Here is a 17,311-nt window from a genome sequence, read left to right on the forward strand (position 1 = left end):
CAGCTGGGCTTAGGACATTGACTGGAACTGAATATGGCTGGACTAGTGACTAACTGAGACAAGACAGACCGAACACTGACTGGACTACAGACATCGACTGGAATTGGACTATGGCTGGACCCATGACTCGAGCTGACTGAGACTGGACAGACAGGGGAACGGACTCTGAGACTGGACAGACAGGGGAACGGACTCTGAGACTGGACAGACAGGGGAACGGACTCTGAGACTGGACAGACAGGGGAACGGACTCTGAGACTGGACAGACAGGGGAACGGAGAGGGAGACCGAGACGGGGAGACACAAAGAGCGAGGCTGAGAAGGGGAAACAGGAACGCTGCGCGGACGGACGGAACCGGACTTCAGGAACGCTGCCGGACGGAACCGGACTTCAGGAACGCTGCCGGACGGAACCGGACTTCAGGAACGCTGCCGGACGGAACCGGACTTCAGGAACGCTGCCGGACGGAACCGGACTTCAGGAACAGACAGGAACAGGCTTAAAAAATGCTGCGCGAACAGACAGAAACAGATTTCAGGAGCGCTGCGCGGACAAACGGAATCAGACTTCAAAAACGCTGCGCGGCCGGAACCGGACTTCAAGGAGGGGAAACTACCAGACGGCGTACTAGCCTCCAGGTAGTACTAAGGAAAAGGGAACTGGGCCAAGCAGAGAGACACGGACAGACAGACACAAAGACACGGACAGGCAGAGGGACAATCTACAGAACTGAACTGATGAGAACGACAAAATGGAACTGAAGAACATGAACTGCAAGAAACAGAGCTAAAGGACAAACAGGGAAAAGACAAACAATCTAGCAGAAATACAGGGAAAAAAAAAACTAACAGAAATGAAGGACAAAAAGGAATGACTGATTGAAAGAAAACACTCTCAGAGAAATACACACTCAGAAACACACTCAGAAACACACTCAGAAACACACTCAGAAACACACTCAGAAATACACTCAGAAAACGGCACACACGGACAAAGAGAAACAGGGAGGAACGAATTAAACAGGCAGAACAAACACATTAATATGGACAGACAGATCAGAACTAATGAACTTCACTGAAATCATTAGACACACGAAGGAAAAGACACAAGAGAAGAACCCGGACCCCACAAAGGTCCAGGTCCCCACAAGGAATAGGACACTGGAAACACGAGGCAGGAAACAGACGAAAGACAGAAACGCACCAGAAAAACAACACGGGAGGAGAGCCCGGATTCAACATGGTCCGTGGCCCCACATGACATGGGAACGCCGGTAATACAAGACAGGAAACAAACAGGGGACAGAGATACACCGGGAGATCAAACCGGGGTATGCACCCGACGGCTCCGGGACCTCCCGAACCAACCGGCACGGAGGAGACCGAGCCGCCGGAGCTGAGGACAAGGGTAAGTCTCGGAAAAGCCGGATATGGGGCAGGGAAGCGCGGAGCGACAGTACAAAGGGAGAAAAAAGAAAAAAGGCGAACGAAACTCGGAATAACAAACTAAAACACGGAGAAACGAAAAAACAGGTCCCTTCAGTACCGGCTGAGTCCAGGTATGGCTGGTCCATTCTGTCACCAAGGGGAAAAGAGAGCACTCAAATGCGCAGTACTGAAGGGAAAAAAAAATAAGTTTATTTAACAAAAATGAAAACCAAACAACAGAAAACCTAACACAAAACTAAATCAGAGTCCATAAAAACCAAAACCACACAAAACCTGGGTTAGAGTCCGAAGAGGAGTTGAACAAATGTCCGGGTTATGGAGAGAAATGGACCAGAGCTGCATGGCTGCAAACCAAAGCCTTAAATAGGCCAGAGATAATTGGCTGCAGCCATGCAGCGCCAGCAGGTGAGTCAGATGAAAGAAATCAGGAGAAACTGAGGGTCATACAGACACAGGTCCATGACCAAAAGGGAGGAGCTGAAAATCACATAGGCACAGATCCTGACAAAGAAAGAAAGAAAGAAAGAAAGAAAGAACATTAACTACAGCCATTGAAACCAATATTATTTTCAATTATTTGTTTTTTGCTGGTATTTATCCACTCTTATATGAAAATAATAAATGAAGGGTTTTTAAAAGTTCTAAGATTCTCATCACACTATCCCCGAATATACACAAATTGAATTTTACAACTTTTTTTTTTTTTTTAAATAAAATCTTAAATATAATATGGCAGATAAGCATCTCATCAGTGATATGTTCATTTATTTACCAGTAGCCGTCATTAAGTCAAGTCATTAAGGCTAATACTGTTGTTTGGTCAATATATATGTACATCTTTTTAGTCAACACTATAAATACAATCACAAAGTCAGGATTTTAAATGGGATGGGATTTTTAGTATAATTTGTGTGTTAGTTTTTATAGACAGTTTTTCTTTTGTACTGTAAGAATCTATTCTATAATAAATAATACACATATACAGTTGCAGAAAAAAAAATTATTATACCATCAAAAGTCATCAAAGACAATGGTTATGCAATCAAGCACTAATTCTTGTGTGTATCATGTGACTAAAACAGACCTAAAAAGCACTGTTTTTGGCAGTACAATGCCAGAGATACTGATGTAAGAACTTAAAGGAAGGGCGCGAGATGTTTTCCTGGAGCATTTTTTACTATATTGCTTAAAATCCCCTTCACACCCCGATTACAATCAACTAATTAAAAGCTCTAACACAAAAATTAAAAGATTTAGTCACCTGTGGAACAGACAGGACTGAAAAACACCATCCAATCCTTTTAAGCGCCCAATTCAAATGATTGAATGGTGATATGTCTATCAATCTCAACTGCCATTCGTCCCTCCCCCCTCCCCCCTCTGTGCAAACCCCTCTTTGTGCATGAATCATGCATTCCCAGAGGTTTGGAGCACTGGTACAGGAAATGAAGCCAGAGCCAGGGCTTGGCTATATTCGCTATATTAGGATGGAAAGTTTGGTCACTAACATAAATCAGTAGTAAATGAAACGTTAGCCAGGTAGGTATGAACTGGGGCTGTTCTGTAAGTGTGGGGGGGTTGGAGGAGACTGTATGAGGCATGCATGGATCAAGGTCAGAGCCGGAGCCGGAGCCGGAGCCGGAGCCGGAGCCGGAGCTGGGAGCCGGAGCCGGGAGCCGGAGCCGGAGCCGGGAGCCAGAGCCGGAGCCGGAGCCGGGAGCCGGAGCCGGGCGAATTGTTGCTGTGCAGCGCTTGTGAACCCTCAAGAACAAGCACTGTGTGTGCCAGTACTCTGGAGGCGTGGCTTCAGGAGGATGTCTGAAGAAAGGGGTTTGGACTTTTGAATTGAGTATTTTCAAAATGTGCTCGAACTTTGAGTGATTTTGGTTGTTATCAACAAAACCAGGGAAAATGGCTGGATATCAGCTCTGACATTAAACTGTTATGAGCTGTTTTTGTTGTTATCATTATTTTTATCCTTATTTACCTTTAGTTGTACCAGGCATTAAAATGAACAAGAAACTGAAGAAAACAAGGGTAGTCTAATATTTTTTTCTGCGACTGTAATTCTATTCTATTCTATTCTATTCTATTCTATTCTATTCTATTCTATTCTATTCTAAAGTATCACGCCATGTCATAGTCAGTCCACTGGGTGGCGGTAGGGCGCTTGACGCTGGTTGTACCAATCTCAGTCAACCCCCAGAGAAGCAGGCAAACCGGAAGTGGGCGGTTCCATCAGAGGCGGTCTACCTTTGGTTCCATGCCATCCGGGCTGTGAGCTCTGATCCCCGGTTAGCCCAGACTCTGTGCACCGCTCTCTCCTCGTGGTTCTTTCTGTTTCCTCTGCGCCTCGGAGGAAGAGTTTCGCGGTAAAATTAAGCGTTGACACAGAAGGCCACCAACAGAAACTAAAACAATCGCCCGGTAAGACAACAAAGTTGGATGTTTACGTGTTTTGTCTGGCGTGTTAGTGTTGTTAGAAGCTGACTCTTTTTCTTAAACATTGTAAATTTCAAGTATTTTAACAAATGCACACATGAAGGTGGTGAGCCTCATGGTGACGCTACTGACTTCAATGGTCTACTGTTTTGTTTTTTGTTTTATAATGATCTTCCACAAAGATTAAAAGTACTAAATCTCACATATTTTGATGAGATAATTAGGGAAACTTAATGGCAAAAGTGCTGGTTAGCTGATGTTTTCAATGTGTTTTAAGTGTTATTGCGCATATTGATTCATGTGCATTTATATAATTGATTAGAATTAATATTTTCACTGTAAATGCAGAACCTGGGGTGAATAAATACATAATGGATAAATAAAAGCGTGATTTATTACAAAAAACGTTAAATCTAGTTTCAACAAATATTATATTGAACATATTCAAATCTGTTGTTGACTAAATTGTGACTAATTTCAGTACAAATAAACTGGTTTTGTTATACAACCTGACACGGTAAGAAAAAGGATCTATTTTACTCCTTTTAAAGTCTATGAGTTAAGTCATTATGATTATATTATTTCCACCTAATTTTGCATTATTGTGTTGTTGCATAAAATACACAGAAACTGAATAGGTTTGCTTCTATTAATGTAAATCTTGTGATGAACAATGAGATGTTTTTGAGTAGAGTGAAATGAAAGTAAATAAACTGTATAAGTTACAATATTCAACTTGTACTCTCTCCTGCTCTGGCTCTAATCTTTACATTCTGCTGTTTATATATTTGTATCAACGTATATGTACTTTTATATCATAGATTAATGCTTATTTAAATATGTAGCTTATGTTGATATTTATTATGTATTTTCTACGCTTTATATCTATTGACAGAAAAAGAAGATTTATATACATATAGGCTTTTTTTTCCTTACTTACTGGTTGTATTTGATGTCTTCGTCGTCATTCTAATATTCTAATGTCTTTCCCTTTTTTGTTATACATGCAGGCAGGAAAATTAGGATGTCAGTTTACGATCACTAATAATTTTCTCTAATCACTGAAACAAGAGAGTTGGTTTCAGTTAGACATTTTGACAGTTTTTTTTAATGGTCTGCCGAGAGACATGTGTTCATAGCCTGTACATACTGCATTTGACAGTTACACACTGCACATAAGTCCACTGCACACATGATCTCCTACCTCCAACTTTTCTGAATACAGATGAGTCGCTACCTCCGCAGAGCTACCAAGATCATCAAGGACTCCTCTCACCCCAGCAACCACCTGTTTTAGCTATTGCCCTCGGGCCGGCACTACAGGTCACATAAAACTCAGACAAACAGACTGAGGGATAGCTTCTTTCCCAGAGCTATCACCGTAATAAATAAGTCAACATAACATCAATTGGACACCCGCAATAACACTGATGTTCACTGCAATAATCTCATTATATCCTCAAATAGGTGCCATATCTGTTAAATGTTTACAGTCTCGCGTATTATTTTATCTTTCACACTATTTATCCCATAATATTTATCTTCGCGTGGTATTTTTAGTACGTAAATTCTATTTTTTGCAAATATTCTTAGTTTGCAAAACTTTTTATTTTTTAATGTAAATAGGTGTGCCTTTTTACTGATATTTGTTGTTTGTCTTGTAAATTCTTGCACTGGATCTGAGAGCTCTACCTCAGTTTTGTTGTACTTTGTACTATGACAATGAAGAGATTCTGATTCCGATTAAGCATATTTTGAATGGATTATTATCTTCTTTCTTGTTCCCTGTCATTTCTGCACATGCTTGATAGAACCATGCCATCCAACGTGGAGATCAAAGCCAAAATCAGCGACCCAACACAATTTGCTGAGACGGCTGCCAAGCTCAGCAAGTCAGAGGGCACGATCATCAGGCAGCATGACACTTTCTTCAACTGCAACCAAGGGCGTCTAAAACTACGAGACTTCATGGTGCGCACACTGAAAAGCTCACTGATGACCACAGACACATAATTTACACTCATCTGAACTGTTGTGACGTGTTTGCAATAAGAGATCTGTCACAGAAAACTATGAATTCTCAAAGAGTTCGCATACTTATTCTTGCCACTGTAGGTGACCGGTACTTTTGTAAATAGAGTGTAAATAAAGTTGAAATTGGAGATTAGTTGCGCAAAAATTATCTTGATGGACAAAAAAGTTATGACTGCATTTGATTCAGAACTCTGCATCCCAGATGATCTAATTTTAACATGTCACTGTTGTTATCATGCACTTCATCTGAATTTGTTTGTCTTTTTAGAATGAGACAGGCCAGCTGATCTTCTATGAACGCCCTGACACTGATGGACCCAAACTGTCCCGTTACTCCATCAGCCCGACCAACAACCCACCCAGTCTCAGGGTAAAGCACCATGCTATATATGTGTTTGTGTAGTTAAATCCTCCTGTGTTTGCTTGAGTTGTTCACTCTGTATGTGTTTGTGTGCAGACTGTACTGTCAGAAGCCCTTGGGGTAAAAGGTGAAGTGAAGAAGGAGCGGCGGCTGTTTCTGATAGGTCAAACCAGAGTTCACCTGGACACAGTGGAAGGACTGGGGCACTACATGGAGCTGGAGGTCACTTTAACTCTTTAAGTGCCAGACAGTTAAGGGGCTAATAAGCCTTAAAAGTGCCACAGAATTTGGCCGTTTTTCAGTATTTCGCGTCGTTTTTATAATATTTGAAGAATCCTGCAGGAAACCGCTCGGTAACATCCGACCGATTGCTGATTAGATCCAAAACGCACCGGACGCAGCCGATTCATTATTGATCGTAATTTGCATAATTTATAATAATAATAATAATAATAATAATAATAATAATCTTTATTTATATAGCACTTTTCATACATTAAAAACTGTAGCACAAAGTGCTTTACATATCAGTTTAAAAATCAGTACCGCCCCCCACCCACACCCACCCACTCACCCGCGCACACACACACACAAACACACACACACACACATATATATACATGCAAACCCACAAGCTCACACATACTTAAGAAGACTGACTGAGCACGGGTAGACCAGAACAAAAATGTACAAGTAAAAGTAAAACATCAATTTAGGAGGCGCTGTCTCAGGGAGCCATCCGCACCAGGAGGCAGCCGCCGACCCCGGCGACCAGGCACTAACAACACAGCCCCGCATCCCAACTAGTGGGAGAGGGCCAACTGGGACCCCCACCCACCAGAAAGGAGCGGACCCCAGTGAGAGAAGGCGCCGCCACAGCCCCCAGAGTCCACAGCCCCCCCTGGCATGGAGGGCTCCCTCTGATGAAACACCGGAGAATAAGAAACATTAAAAAGATATAAAAATATTATTCGGTCGCATGACCTCAAATTCCCATCTGCTTGGTCTCAAAAGGGGGACACAGAAAGAACGTCATCGAAATGTGAGAAAGAAATGGGGGTGGATGGTTTGTTTGTACACAAATATGGCGTGTTCTCCAAAGCCGATCTGATCGGCCCGTGGCACTTTACAGGTTGTTTTCGTAAAGCCGATTTAATCGGCCCATGGCACTGAAAGTGTTAATATACATTACATACATTATTTTCCATTAAAACACACAAATGGCACAGAAAATCTAATTGATTCATAGCTGTTGTGAAACTCGACCACACTTGATCTTCAAGCAGGAAATAGAGCAAATATCCAAGCACTTTGAAACAGCTCTCTGAATATCAAAAAATAATGGGAAGGAATGCTTCTAGGACCCAAAAAGGAGTTTGTTCAAGGTGCTCTTTGGAAAAAGGGATTCATGAAGTAGATGACAAACAGGAAGAAAACTCCAAAGCACTCTCTTTAAGCAATAAAATGCCTTTATTCTCATGGCCTGGACATTTATAGAACTTAAAAAATACTTAAACGCATTTCGGCTTCAAGCCTTCATCAGGAAGTCAAACGAAACAGAAGCCTGGAAAACTATAGGTTCTTTTAAAGTAGGTCCTGACCAATAGGAACCTTCCAGCTGGACCAGTTTTCTCAGGCTCCTGTTTTGTTTGACTTCCAGATGAAGGCTTGAAGCCGAAATGCGTTGAAGTGTTTTTTAAGGTCTATATATGACCATGCCATGAGAATATAGGGAGTATAATGCTGAAAGAGAGTGCCTTGGAGTTTTCTTCCTGTTTGTCAGTTCTCTGAACATGTTTAAAATGAAAATCAGTGCAATGACTCTGTGGAAGAGGTTCTCACAGTGATCACAAGCAACTGTATCTGTTCCCCCTCTACAAAACCTTTCAGTTCATTTTGCTGAAGACTTTGGTAACAAATGCACTGTCAGTTTCAAAGATGACATGAGAATGTCTTTTTAAATTCATCTCATATTTTTTAGGATTATTGACTATAATGACGTCACTCCGCATTGTGTGAAGCACAGCATGCAAACTAAATCAGTGGTACCTTGACGCCATTTCTAGATTTAAAATATTGCTCTGAAATGATGTGAAATTTACCAGTGAAGCACAGAGAAGAGCTGGAAATGCAAAGACAAACAGGTGCAAAGCGAGTGTGTGATGAACAATAAAATCAGTGTAGTCCACTGTTAATGTAAACTCATTGACTGATTGCCTGCATTGGTTGGTTTGTGTTTTCAGGTGGTGATGCGTCCAGAGCAAACGGTGGAAGAGGGACAGCAGGTAACTTTCTATTTGACATATATGCCTTTGTAAAGAAACAAATGAGGCGTTAGGATCGAATTAATATCTAAAAGCAGTTTTAGTAATATAGACCTTTACAGATAGAGCCAAACAATTATCAGGCAGCACAAGACATCTGAACTGTGCAAAAGGCAATCTTGTCTCTGTCACACATAATTAAACAGCATCTACTGTCACAGAACTATGGCCCAAAGAAATCAATTTGTCCTCATACAAGATTTCTCAAGTCTTTCCAGAAATCTGAATTTCCACCCCATCCCGAGGCTAAGTAAGGACTGTGTCAACAGAGACTTACATCAAGCAGACAAAAAAGAGGAAATTATTTTACATATTTGGTGAAAAAAGTAGTATGATGAGAAAGGATCTAATATTACAAACTCATATGCCATTGAGTAGGTTAAAACAGTTTGCCAGATTATTTGGTATGTCCATAACTGTAGTATGAAATCAGTAGATGTATATTACATACTATTTCTGGGTAAATCTTACAGTATGAAAACTCTGGGCTCTTGGAGCATAAATATCCCATAGTGTAATGCACTGGTAACGACACAAATAACAACAGACAACAGCACAATGTGAACAGAGGCCAGTATCTGGCTGTCATGTTTTCACACTTGCCAGTACAGTGTATAGTTTTTACCCTCTGCCCTTGCCACAGGGTATTGTCATCAGTTCATCGTCCGTCTGTCTGTCCATCTGTATGTGCAAAAACTTTTGCATGCACCAGTAGTTCTCAACCAGGTGGGGGCAGCAGATAGTCAATGATGAGGAAACCCTGGTGTGGACTGAAGGCCCAGGGTTTTCAAATGCGGGCACGATATGTTATATAGATGCCAGTAGAGGTGAGAGACTAAAAACGAAAGATCCCAATTTGGCCAGTTGACAAAGACACAGCAAATCCACTACTAATTAGGTTATACTCCATTTATGTGAGTCATTGTGAGCCAATTGTATGAATTCCCTAGTAATGCCACGTTCTGATGTTTATGACAGTTGGTCTCGTGGTTCAGTAGAGTGGATTTCTTAACTATAATGGGAGAAATTGATGACATGTTTGGTGAGGTTTTTTTTACCTTTGGTTTTGACAACAAGATAAGAGGTACAGAAATGCACATGTTAGGTCCACAGTTCAACTAAGTGCCTGTCGCAACATGTCAAACTGTCACCTCACAAAATGGTCAGTTAGTTATTGTTAGATTTCATCCAGTGTCATAATTTGCTAGTTTATGAATGAGACATGAAACCAGCATTTTTCATTGAATAGTTTATTCAGAGAACTGAGCTACTTCTCCCATTGGAATCTATTGAAACAGAGCAGTCTTTGACCTACTTTTGGAGACCCCAACGGGCTAGGAAACTTTCAGGAAGTAACTTACATTCACACCCTGAGTCCAGAAAGACACATTCTGCTGATTATTTACACAAAAGTATGTTGAAAATTAGTTCAACAAACTCTAAATGTGGGAGAACTAAGGTTATACCTAAAATATCCTGTAACTTTTTAATTCATTAAGATAAAGATTAATTTTATGCTGCCTTATAATGTCATGTTTTTCAGGATACAAATGGTTTGGGTTATAATTACAATTTATCTTGTCTTATTGGTCTGTCATCTGCCTGAGTTATCATTACATTTGTCATAATTTCATTGGTGGAGAAGTAGGAAAACCTCAATTTTTTTTATTTTTTTTATTTTTGTCAACTACAGTTGCGACAGAAGTGTCAGTGGACAAAGTCAATGAAACTAAACCAATATCAGTTCTCTAATGGATGTTGGTTTTTTCCCCCAATTTTAAGGTGGCTGAGGATCTCATGGAGAAGCTGGACGTCTCAAAGGAGAGTCTGGTGACCGGAGCGTACATGGACCTGATACTGAAGGGAATCAAAGAGACATAAAACAAACACACATCTGAGGATTTGCATATAGAACTTATATCAGAAGAAAGAACCAAGAACTGCCATTAGAGAGTAAAGTAGAAATCCAGCAATATCAATCCAGCAATAACTAGAGAACTAACAAGTATTTTTATACTGCTGATGAATGTCTGTATTACACTGTCAGATAGTGAGAACTGTCCTTTCCATTTTCAATAAAAGCAAATATCCCCAAACCCCCAAGAATATTAAATAGCCTTGGTCGAGACTGAATGTTGGTCAAAAAATGATCAGATACCAAAGTTTTCACTGTATACTGGAGCATTTAATGACATGAAAAGCCTGTAAAATACCTTTTGGTTACCTGTGGTTAATGCACTTGGTTCCATTGTAAAGTAATCAGATTACAGTACAGTAGGTAACCTCTAAATATTAATTTCTGTGAAATAGCTCATGAGTATTTTGTATATTTGCTTTCAACATGTTGGTGTTTGTGTCCTAGTGTCTCTGTGTCAGTCTTTACGCCTGCTTTGTCTTCATGCTTGTATGCTGGTGTCTTTTCAGAAAAGCAGGGATTGTGGCCGGTAAATTTGGGAAAAGCCTTATTGCCCTGGATGCATTATTTTAAGGATAATCCATGTACTGCCCCTGTCAAATACATGAAAATAAAGAAGAGTCTCTTGTTTGAATTTGAATTGTTCTCTTAAAGTTAAAGCTATAGTGATTTGGTTCAAACTAACTGGTTGACTTGATCCAAATCATGGATAAATGTTCTGTTTTCAGATCAGCTACAGCCTAATATGTGGAATCTGCCAATAACTGAAAAGCAGCAGAAACTCCAGTTTGCCTGTGGGAAACACAAAACTTACCCCATGGCAATGGCATGTTATTGACCAAGCAGAATGGAATATTCAGCAGTGCAGTGTAATAAACATTTTGTTTTAATTAAATGTAACTAAATGCTTTTACTTGAGTACTGGCTAATATAGTGATGAAGTTACTGTTTTGATACAGACAAATAATATTAAACTATTTTTCTAAAGTTTTGTACATGATAAAACGATCAGTCATCCTTTTTTTTTATGCATAAAATACATAGGATTAAAGTTAAATTTGTATTCATATATCTGGAAACATGCACCTTCACCCATTTCCCTGACTATTTTTAGTTTTACAAAAGTAACAGTTTGTCACAAAAAGCACCTGTCACACTGCAGCTCTGCTCAAACCAGCTGATACACTGGATACGTATATACTGGATGATAATAAATCCAGGAAAAGTACATCTTAACAAAAATCAATATTAAACTATTGTGAAATTAAAATTTGAATTGACCTAAAGATAAAACTGGTGCAAGCAAAGTGTGATTTTCTGCATGATGAATTAATTATTTGCAGCCACAGTAGTATCATGTCAAACACCTTTTGACACTGTGGTGTCCCCTGAATCATAGCTGCACATGTCATGACTGAGATGTGATTAAAGTAGATCTCCAGAAATACATATATGTGTACATAAAATACATACATAATTTATTTATTTATTTCAAACAAATCACTCAACACACCACAGTTTCTTCTAGAACATTGCAGTATTGTTTTGCCACTTTTCAGTCTTCGTCAGAAATTAAAGTGGGTGTAATATCCAGCATGTTTGAAATGCTACGCATATAATTTATGCCGTATGCACTACTTGACTTAGCATTTATTGATTATCAATAGTAGTGTTGTTGTTGGCCAAAAGTGAAACACAGATTTTACTATTTATAGATATACTGTATGTCACATTAAAGTTTTGTTGTTTATTTGGGGAAATTATGCAATGTTTGTCCTCAATTTCAAATAAAAAAGGAATTATGATACAGAAAATTTATTTGATGGTCTAGAGATGGTGTTAAATGTTAATGATATTTAAAATGATGTTGAATTGTAAATTATGAATTGCAAAAGTATGTGATGGCAGATATCGTATTATGAGATTCACAGTTCTGTTTAGAATGACTACTGTAAACACAAGTATTACAGAGGGGCATGAAATATGAGATTGTTGTTGTTACTACTCCTTTTCATTCATCATGTGGAAACTGCTGACATGTAAAAGCAGAATTTCTTTTTCTGTGTCTTTTATTTTGTGAATGAACTAAACTAAAAAGAATTTCCAGGGGTCAAATAATGTGAAACAAATACATCCATATGCATTTTCAAAAATAATATCTGTATAGGTGATGGTTTTCCCAAAGTTTTCCATGATCTATGTTCTTTAAAAAAAACACAAAAACGAGTGTACCTGAAGTACAGTGTATGCGGGAACATCAATAATTGACTCTTAAATTTGGATTGTACCGTTCCTCCAGTTAACATATAGTAATTTTGGCAGAGCTGATTAACTAACTTTTCCTAATCTTGCACAAGTGTCCTAGTTTCACATCAGTTGCAGAATCCACATGTGACTAATGACGTGAACGGAGAGGGCAGTGATGAGCCACCGCCAGGGGAATCTGCCGATAATACAACAGCAGAAGAAGAAGCCCCTCTTTACACACGTGAAGAGACAACATGTCGCCGCCAGGAGGAAAAATAAACAGGCCGAAAACAGTAAGAAGTGATGTTTACATGAAATAAAGAGCAGTCGCTGAAGGTTTTTAACCCACTGTCATGACATGTTTGTTTTACCTGTGCTAGTGAATATTTAGTCGGATAGTTAGCAGTTAGCATTAGCAGGAAACGTAAACAGTATGCTAAAGTTTAGGTTTGACAAGATGGCTCTAACTAGCAAAATAAAAGTAATAAAACAAATAGTTTTCTTAATGGTACAATCTGCTTTTATGGGTCATTCGTTCATAGTGAAGAAACAATTGATTTATCAAGCATATGATGTATGTTTAAAATTTTGCTAGCGAATTGTGAGATGGCGTCATCTACTGGCACATTAATGAATCTGCCAATCAGCCCATCCTCTTACAAACTATCTTATGTAGACTTGTATTTATATACTAGATAATTTTATTTCAAAGTTAATTTTTGATTTTTTTTTTCATATATCTCAAAATAGTTGGAAAAAGTATCACCGTCTCTTTATATCGTATTTCTAAATTTGCCAGGCTTATGTGTTAGAGAAAGAAAACCAGCTTCCAAATGTGTATCTTAGGAAATTAATTTTAATCATGTTGATTGATGAAGTTTGTCCTGTAGTAGATGGTTTTAGTGGATGAACTCCTCAGTTCATTGCTCATCCAGTGCTCATTTAGGCCTTAAATATTTAATTAATTATTCTGGAGCCAACATTTCTTATGTCAGAACAGTCCCTCATTTTGAAAAGTTGCTCTAATTTAAGTCACTTGTAAATTTGATGATTTCACCTCTGGTGAGTGATGATATTGTTTTTCCGTCTTTGTCATCTTGCAGGAATTGGGTAAAAAGCTTTTCAAGCGGCGACGGGTTTTAGGTCGCCAAAAAAAGAAGAAGAATCAGATTGTTGGAGCTGTGGTCGACCAGGGCCTCATCACTGTCCATCATCTGAAGAAGAGGAAGTCAGTGATAAAAACACTGAACTTTGTCAGAGCATATATTAATAATACCCAGTAAAGAACTAAATCTACTGATAGATGAATAGAACAATGGTGGATGTAAATAGAATATTATGATCAGCTAACACTGACTAATTTTTCAGTACATAATTATTTGATTTAGTTCACATGTACAACAGTTTTCACTATTTAATCGTAAAAAAAAAATTTATATATATATATATATATATATATATATATATATATATATATATATCTCAGTTGTACAAATGTAAAACCTCATCTTTTTATTGAATTTTTCCTTCAGGTCAAGTCCAAGAGCAAACATCTCTCTGTCTGGAAAGAAGAAACGGAAGCTGCTGAAGCAGCTGCAGCATATGCAGGCGGAGAAGGCCAGTATGGAAGGTAACACTTCAGAGGAAACGCATCGCAAGTGTCAGATTTATCTGCAATAACACTCTGTTTTGAATTAATATTCATTTGCTATTAGTATGATGAAAGAGCGGAAATTAGACATTTATGCTTGATCTTTGATGTTGTTCAGAGGATCACTTCACTGTCACCGTGGATGTACAGTTACTGACAACAGTACCTCTGGCTTTTGAATGATTTGTGTCTTTTGTTAGTATACTGTCAGTAATGTGTATAATATAGAGCATCTTTTCAATAAAATTATCTATTTCTCTTCTCTTCTTGAGCACAGCGTTAATAATGTGTTGTTACATCTCTTGCTGTCTATTACTGGATAAAGTATTGATATTTGCTTCAACAAAAAGTAAAGTGGACATTGCTGTCAGCTGGCAGCAGCCTTCAGGAGACGCTCTGTTATTTTATAGACAGTATCTCAACAACATAAAAGATATTTTCTTTATCTGTGTAGCAGTCTGGGGTCAAGGAAACAGATCATTAACTGAGATTTAAAGAGACTGTATAAATGCATTCCCCTGCAATGTATTGAATATTCGTTGACATTTTGGTGCCCAAAAAAAAGTATTCAAACCAGTATTTGAACCTTTGGGGAGATTTGATTGATTTTTGAGTCAGCAGCACATGTAAATATGCACAGTATCCTCATTACATTTATAGCAAATTGAATTTCTTTGAGTTGTACCCTTAAATCCTTCAAACAGAAACAATTACACATGCACATCTCATTCCCAAACACCTCTCTTTTTTTCTAAGTCATTAAAACACAGCTAAACTGTTTCCTCTGCTGTCGTTTCCACAGTTGAATCAGCACCAACACCACAGAAAAAAAACGACTCTTCATCTGCTTCAGCCAAGAAGAAGAAAAGAACAGCTGCTTCCCAGGAGGATGTAGAGATGGCAGATATGGAATGAAGGGACAGCACTATTATCTGTTTTTGTCAAATATATAGGGCAGTGCCTGCCTTTCTGTTGAACAGATGATTGGGGCCCAGGGGTTGATGAATGGAAACATGATGGAGTGGTTTTTCTTGAGTTTTGTGTTTTCATACATTTAGCCTTCAGGGAAATGATCTTTCTCCACCTGTTCTTACTGGAAGGGTACAAAGGCTAAGGAAACAGAAAACCGGAGCTACAAGGAAAAGAAACAAATTATTAAAGGTCGTAGGATTATCATTAGTATGTACTTACACGAAGTTTGTGTTAGAATCAGTTTTGTGCTGGGTGGTGGTGGTTTGTCAACATTGACTGCTTATGATGCCCACCATTAGAGAAGCAGATTTCTTTACGTAGAAATCAAAGTATTGTTTTTTGTTTTGTTTTGTTTTTTTTTCTCTTTTATGAGAAAAAAAAAGAAATCAAAGTATTGTGGCTGTTATAAATGTTGGCAATGGCGACAGTCCTTATCTTAATGGAGTAACTGACATTATTTAAGCGCCTGGTACAACACAGACTCCAAAACAAATTTCACACAAGTACATGTGAATCTGTTAGTCAAAATATTCACTGTCATTTACCTAAATTAAAAATAACACAAAAAAACACTTTGAGACTGTAAAAAATGACTTTCTAAAAGTCTGATCTGTAAGAGTGAAATATAATGTTCATAGTTATCTTTTCATGTCATTATACAAAAATGAGAATCAATCATTCCGCTATCTTACTACAGTAGCACACTTCCTTTTTCTTCTTTTTCTGTTTAATCCAGTGGTAAGGCACTGTGTTTATACCATTATCATTGCCTAAATTTAAAAGGCCAGAAGAGACGAGGTCAGGGTGGAGGCTGAAACTTCACCACTAGATGTCACTAAAAACCACACTGAGGCATTGATATGTATGTCAGTATGTAACACATTTACTCAAAACTGGTGTCTTAAATATTTCCATTAACAAAAGTAGCAGGGTTCATTTGGATTTTTTTTTTTTTTTTTTTTTGTATGTTCAGTTGCACAAGGTACTTGCATGTCTATAGGAGGTGTATTACTCATACAACATCATAACTCTCATGCCCCCACATTGGATAAGTAGACAGGTGTACCAATGGGGAGGCAATGAACTGCTATGGATGTGGCCTTGAGAAATTGTAAATCATTCACAGAATCCTTAATCACCAGTGCCAGCCTTTCAGATGAGAATATTTAGAATAGTATTAGTTCATTATTAAAACAGATTTGGCTTTTCAGATTTTTTCCATGAGAATTTTTTGTGGCACCTTTTTGTGTTTTGTCAACAATTCTAAGAGCAGTGACTTGCAGTCTTGGCTCGGTGTTTAGAAATGTGTTTCCTGCCAGCATTTAGCACCCATATGAAGAGCCTTATACTAGTGAGCTGATTATCTAAAACTTTTTTTTTTTTTAATGTCTTTTTTTTTTTGCTCAGACCTGAATTTCATCAGTCATATTAAGACAATTACAAATTCAGCCTATCACCTGTCACTGGTCTCCTTTTTTATTTATTTATTTTTTAAAGAAATGATCTGCCTCAGAGATTAAATGTGGAGGATAAATTGAAAACAAATGACAATGCAGGTTAGTGGATGTTTTCATGACCAAGTGTTATTAGAGCTATATGTATCGGTTTATGTACATTTATACAATAGATTTATAAATCTTCCACTGAAGGAACCTGGAAAGTGAATCTCCTGTAATATGCAGACAATGTTTGAAGTAGATCTGGTAGCTCTGAGACAAACATTCCTTTGGAATAAAACCCAGTCTCATTAATTCTCAGAATTTCACAGTGACTCAAGACTGGATCTTGGAAACTACAACCAACCAGCATTTTCACTTAATTTCTCTTTATTAGTGACTCAAACTTGGTAAAGTTTCATTAGTTTTATTCTGGAAGCATTTTACCTGTAGAGCAGTGTTGACACTAAAAGAACATAT

General features: G+C 38.3%; 1 protein-coding gene across 1 annotated transcript; it reads left to right on the forward strand.

The window, feature by feature from the left end:
* Positions 1-12,952: 12,952 nt before the first annotated feature.
* c4h11orf98 (chromosome 4 C11orf98 homolog) lies at positions 12,953-16,605 on the forward strand. The gene is made up of 4 exons (XM_030150950.1): positions 12,953-13,065; positions 13,876-14,000; positions 14,305-14,402; positions 15,226-16,605. Exons 1-4 carry the CDS (start codon positions 13,027-13,029, stop codon positions 15,336-15,338), a joined length of 375 nt encoding a protein of 124 aa, XP_030006810.1. The 5' UTR covers positions 12,953-13,026; the 3' UTR covers positions 15,339-16,605.
* Positions 16,606-17,311: the final 706 nt, after the last annotated feature.

The sequence above is a fragment of the Sphaeramia orbicularis genome, chromosome 12 (assembly GCF_902148855.1).
Source record: "Sphaeramia orbicularis chromosome 12, fSphaOr1.1, whole genome shotgun sequence".
NCBI classification, from domain to species: Eukaryota; Metazoa; Chordata; class Actinopteri; order Kurtiformes; family Apogonidae; genus Sphaeramia; species Sphaeramia orbicularis.